Source organism: Pteropus vampyrus, unplaced genomic scaffold (assembly GCF_000151845.1).
Source record: "Pteropus vampyrus isolate Shadow unplaced genomic scaffold, Pvam_2.0 Scaffold22, whole genome shotgun sequence".
NCBI classification, from domain to species: domain Eukaryota; kingdom Metazoa; phylum Chordata; class Mammalia; order Chiroptera; family Pteropodidae; genus Pteropus; species Pteropus vampyrus.
In genome coordinates this window covers 7,300,001-7,305,171 of record NW_011888803.1, presented here as the reverse complement: position 1 = coordinate 7,305,171, position 5,171 = coordinate 7,300,001, and the positions used below count along the sequence as shown (strand labels likewise).

Sequence of the window (5,171 nt, the reverse complement as noted above, 5' to 3'; positions counted from 1 at the left end):
TGATACACATCAGAAAATACTTCCCCCCTACACCTCCCTATCCTCCCCGTGCTTATAAAACCCTTAATCCGTCAGGTGTCGGATGAGAAATTATAGTCTCAAAAGTCTTCTAGGACATCATTCCCCCATACTCGCACACCAGAAAGGGTTAGATGCTCCTTCTACGTATTCCAAAAGCACTTTGGCACTTAAGATAAATAAGACTCGGTCAGTCCAGGGTCTCAAAAAGTCTAATAAGAGAAGGCAGGCACAGAAAAAGCATTATGTGTACGAACTTTTACTATGTGCAAGAATAAGCAAATGTTTGCTTTCAAGTGCAATTTAACCACAAATGAGCACTGTGACCTTGGACTTTATTTGTTCATCTCCTACTTATCGCCCAGAATTACGTGAGGATAAAGCTGTAAAGAGTAAATACAATTACTAGAAACTTTACAGTATTAATGTCGGTAAGAGTTGCTGCAGGAATCAAAGAAGAATCGTTTTGGATTTACGTAATGCCTGTATTACAGATTCTAGGAATTAACCAACAGCAAGTAGACGGAACGAAGCGGAGACAGTGACTTTTGCCTCCTAGCTAGATCAGGAGGGAATCATTTTCACTACTTTTAAAGCTCAGGCAAAAAGAAGAGGGAGGGGATCAGAACCTAAGAGCCTCCACCTTACCCTCCCGGATTAATCACGACCGCCGGGGGCCCCCAGGTAGGGGTGATCACGCATTTGCAACGCCTCCCCCCAAACCCCAACCTTCTGCAAACTACATCGCGCATGCGCCCTGCCGCTTCCATCTCATACCTTCCGCTGTTGCTGTTTCCACCGCGTGAACATTAAGTGTCGCCGCTGCTTGTTCTTAATCTCTGAAATGCTGAAACCTGGAGGAAAAGCAGCCGCTTTCGGGGTTTGGCCTTCGCTTTCCGTAGCCCCATCCTCAGCAACTGCAGCCTCCTGAAGTTCTTCGGTAGCGGCTTTGCGTTTCAGGCTTTTCTTTCTGCTGCCGCCGCTCTTATCTCCCGCCTTCTCCATGGCGTTTACTCCTTGTCTGGACGGAAACGGAAATAACTTCCTTTTCTGACCTGCTTTCTTAGGCTTTTACTTCCGGGAGCGGGAGGGCTTAAAGAAAAATGTAGAATGCCACGTGAACTGTAGCCATTTAAGATGGTCCTGAAACTTAACGTGGGAGGAAAGTTAAGGGGATTGCTCAACTGTGTGGATATCGAAATGATGAATTCGTGGAATTCTTTATTGAGTGTTTTCTATGTGCCGAGCCCGCAAAACATTGGAACAAAACAATCTTTGCCGTAGAGTTTACATTCTACTAGAAAGACCTAAAATGGGCTCACGAATAATAGTGTGGTGTGCTATAAAGTAATACACGATATGGAAAAAGGAGGATAAAAAGATGGTAGAGTAGAGGAGCATGTTGTAGCTTTTAAATGTTACACTGAGCAAAGATTTGAAGGATATGCAGTTAGCTGGGGGAAGATACGCTAAGCTAAGAAAAGCAGTCCAGGCAAAGGAACCATACACCTCGCAGGTTCCTAGTCAGTAGCAAGCCTGGTATGTTTGGGAAACACTATGAAGGCCAGGAGTCAGATGAGAAAGGAGGAGAGTAAGAGAGGAAAGAGAAATGGTTAGGAGTTGCAGATTATGTAGGGTTTTGAAGGGAGTTTGGTGTTTATTTTATGTGAGACGTATATCTCTTGGAGGATTTGAGAAGAGGAATGACATGACCTGGCTTACATTTTAAAAGCATCACTCAGGTCTGTGGCCATGCCACCCTGAACAAGCCCGATCCTGTGAGATCTCGGAAGCTAAGCAGGGTCGGGCCTGGTGAGTAGTTGGATGGGAGGCCACCTAGGAAGACCAGGTGCTGTAAGCTTAAAAAGGGATTGTACCATGACAAAGTCCTTGCAATCTGTGAGGTCAACCAAGGGTTGCTTCACCTTAAAAACAAACAAAAAACAATGTTACCCTAATAAACAAAAAAATTAAAAGCATCACTCAGACTTTTTTTGAGAACAGACTTAAGGGGAGGCAAAATGAAAGGAGAGGAGAAACGACAGTGTCTTGACCCAGTGGCTCTGGTGGAAGTGGTGAGAAGTGATCAGATTCTTTTGTAAGTTCCTGATGATTGAATGAAGGGTATGAGAGAAGGAGTCAAGGATGATTCCAGGACTTTTGAACTAAGCGACTGGAAAGATGGAGTTACCTACCAATCAGTTGAGATGGGAGAGACTTCAGGTGGAGCAAATCTGAAGGGTAAGATCAAAATTTCAGTTATAGAAATGTTAAGTTTGAGATACTATTAGTCATCTGATTGTTATTTTCAAGTAGTCAGTTGGAATATATGATTCTGCAGCCGGAGAGAGGTGTGGTCTAGAGATCAAAATTTGGGAGTCACAGCATATACTTTTTCACACCACTATAGTAAATGTAGCTAGTGAACTGGAAAAAAGAGGAAGAGGAAGGAGCAGACCCACATGAAGAGAAAAGGAGGATCCAATAAAGGAGAATGAGAAGCCAAGAGAAGAAAATATTTCCTCAGTGGTTAAATTTGTTATATTTTTCATTTTAATTTTATGAAAATAGTGTTGAGCTTAAAAATCACTGACATATGGGTTTGACGGCACTAAATCATAAAATTTTATATAATTTAAAGAGGAGTAATTAGATCAAACACAACAAGGAGGAGGAGAGGTAGAGGAAGAGAGCAGGAGGAGACAAACCAACCTTTATCTAAAAAATATAGACTAAAAAAACATTTTGGAACCCTCTTCTAACCTTAATATTTTATTTCCCTACATGTAATAAATATATTTTTTTCTCATAAGAACACAGAATAGTACTGAAATGTGTTTAGATAATTATCTTAAATTTATTCAGAAGTGCCATACAAATGAGACCATAAACTGTTTTAACACAGAGACTTCCTTTTTTTCCTTCATGACTTATTTGTAATAGTTGTATGAGTTGAATAAAAGCATTTCTATGGTCAGAATTCACAAAAGCACGAATCAAGTCAGCAAATATATATTTAATGTTAACCAATAAATGAATCGGGTAATGAATATGATGTAAACAGTAGGCTCTATGTTCAGATCTGTGTTCAAATTTTGACTCAGTCCATTAGAAATCTCAATTAAATCTCATAATCTGAGTCTCAATTTTTTCATCTCTAAATGGGCTAATTATAATGCCTCATAGGTCGTTGAAATAACATATTAAAGAAACACTCGATAAATGCTAACTAGCTATTTTTATTACTTCTAGGTGTACGAGACTATGGTAAACATGGAGAAAAAAAAAAGATGTCATGTTTACCCTCAAATAGTTTACAGTTTAGAAGATAAAACACAATTCTAGTGTAAGTATTGAATAATGGTCAGTGTAGAGTGCTCCTTAACTTGAGGTCCATTTTATCCATTTGCTTTTTCTCACTAATTGCTTCATCGTCCATTATTTTCAAGGCCCATTTACATTATTTTGAAATAAAACATTTTTAATATTTAATAAAGATTTTTTGCTTATTTATTTTAGTTCTGACATTTGAGAGACCCTATAATACAACTCTGGGACACTAGACGAATTCAGTGAACCAAACAAATGTATAACCAAGATTCCATTTAGAAAATTTGATCCATTATTTTACAATATAACTTAAACTCTTTACATCACAAAAATCATTCCAAAGGCACAAAATATTAATTCATTACATGAGAATGTGAGATACCGGTTTTTTACTTATAATGTGATGTAACCCTTTGACAAACACACAGAATATTGATGCTTTCTGAGCATGAATTATACCATGCAGTAAAAGCAGGTAAGAACTGTTAAAGAAAAACCAAAATGGAGGCCACAGTTTGAATATACATGTATACCAAAGCTCATAGTCATATAACCAAAACTCAAACTGACCTGATTTCCCCAAATGCTGACTCTGACCTTAAACGAAACTTAAGCTCTCTTTGAAAGACAAATACTCCATGATTTCACTTACATGTGGAATCTAAAGAACAAAATGTGTCAACTAATGCCATCATAATAAAAAATAAATAAATAAACAACAAAACAGAAACTCATAAATACAGAGAACATTTTGAGGGTTACCAGATGGGAAGGGGTGGGAGGATGGGAATGTGAAGTATAGTATAAGGAATATAGTTAATAACCTTGTAATAACTATGTATGGTTTCAGATGGGTACTAGATTTATCGGGGCCATCACTTCATAGGTTATACAAATGTGTACTCACTATGTCGTATACCTAAAACTAATATAATATTGTATGCCAACTATAACTGAAAAATAAAAAATAAAAAAATTTAAGCTCTCTCATTAGTGTTACCTTACAGCTAGCCAATCAGCTATACGTGATTAAGTTTCCACGTGATTAAGTTTCCACAGTGCTCCTACCCTATAAACTTTAAGTTTCTAGTAACCAATCATGATAACAAAAACAATGTACTCCATTATTAATACCTTATAAACCTATAGCTGCTAAAAGCCAAGCTTCTAATTACTTTTAGCGTTAAGTCTCCCTGTTCATGAGCATTTTGTTTCTTGCTCGGTAAAAGATTCCTATCAACTAAAGCTCTTTGAATTCCTTTTGACAGAACAATAAAACTATTACATAATTAGCTTCTCATTTCTAGATATTTTACTGGTGTCCAAGAACTGTTTTAGGCACATAAACTACTTATCTCACGAAATTTTGAAAGTCCTCTTCTTTGTTTATTCTATACCGTAGGTTATTTTAGTGATTAATGAGCTTTATTTCCAGGCTTTAGTGACTCAGGAAGTTGGTTGAAAAGTTATTACAGAGATTCATAGTGTCAATAGGACTCTCACAGTGTCAATTCTCCTTCAAAAGAACTTGAAGTCAATAAGAATAGAAGTAATACAATTTTGTGAAGAAATATTAGAGCCACATACCCTCCTACCTGAAATTGAATTAGAATGACTGAAATTTGGAGACTTTTCAGATATTGGAAACCTGGAGAGTAATCATGTGGTGAATATTTCATCATCTCTATGTGCTTCACACTAGGAAATATACATAATGCATTTGATGACCTTTCCAGAAACTGGAAATATATTAGGAAATCAAAAACTTTCTCCCAGAAGTAAGTCTTCAGATTGTGTTTTGGGAATAATTTCTAATAATTTCT

The 5,171-nt window shown here is 37.3% G+C and overlaps 1 protein-coding gene and 1 pseudogene across 1 annotated transcript in view; one reads left to right on the top strand and one right to left on the bottom strand.

Annotated features, from left to right (window-relative positions):
* RPF1 (ribosome production factor 1 homolog) overlaps positions 1-1,061 on the bottom strand; it is a 17,092-nt gene extending 16,031 nt beyond the window's left edge. The window contains 2 exon segments of the mRNA XM_011355567.2: positions 21-42; positions 748-1,061. Of these exon segments, the coding sequence (XP_011353869.1) occupies positions 21-42; positions 748-1,023 (298 nt within the window). The 5' untranslated portion in view covers positions 1,024-1,061.
* Positions 1,062-1,760: 699 nt separating this feature from the next.
* LOC111736911 lies at positions 1,761-1,879 on the top strand (annotated as a pseudogene).
* The last annotated feature ends 3,292 nt before the right edge of the window (positions 1,880-5,171 follow it).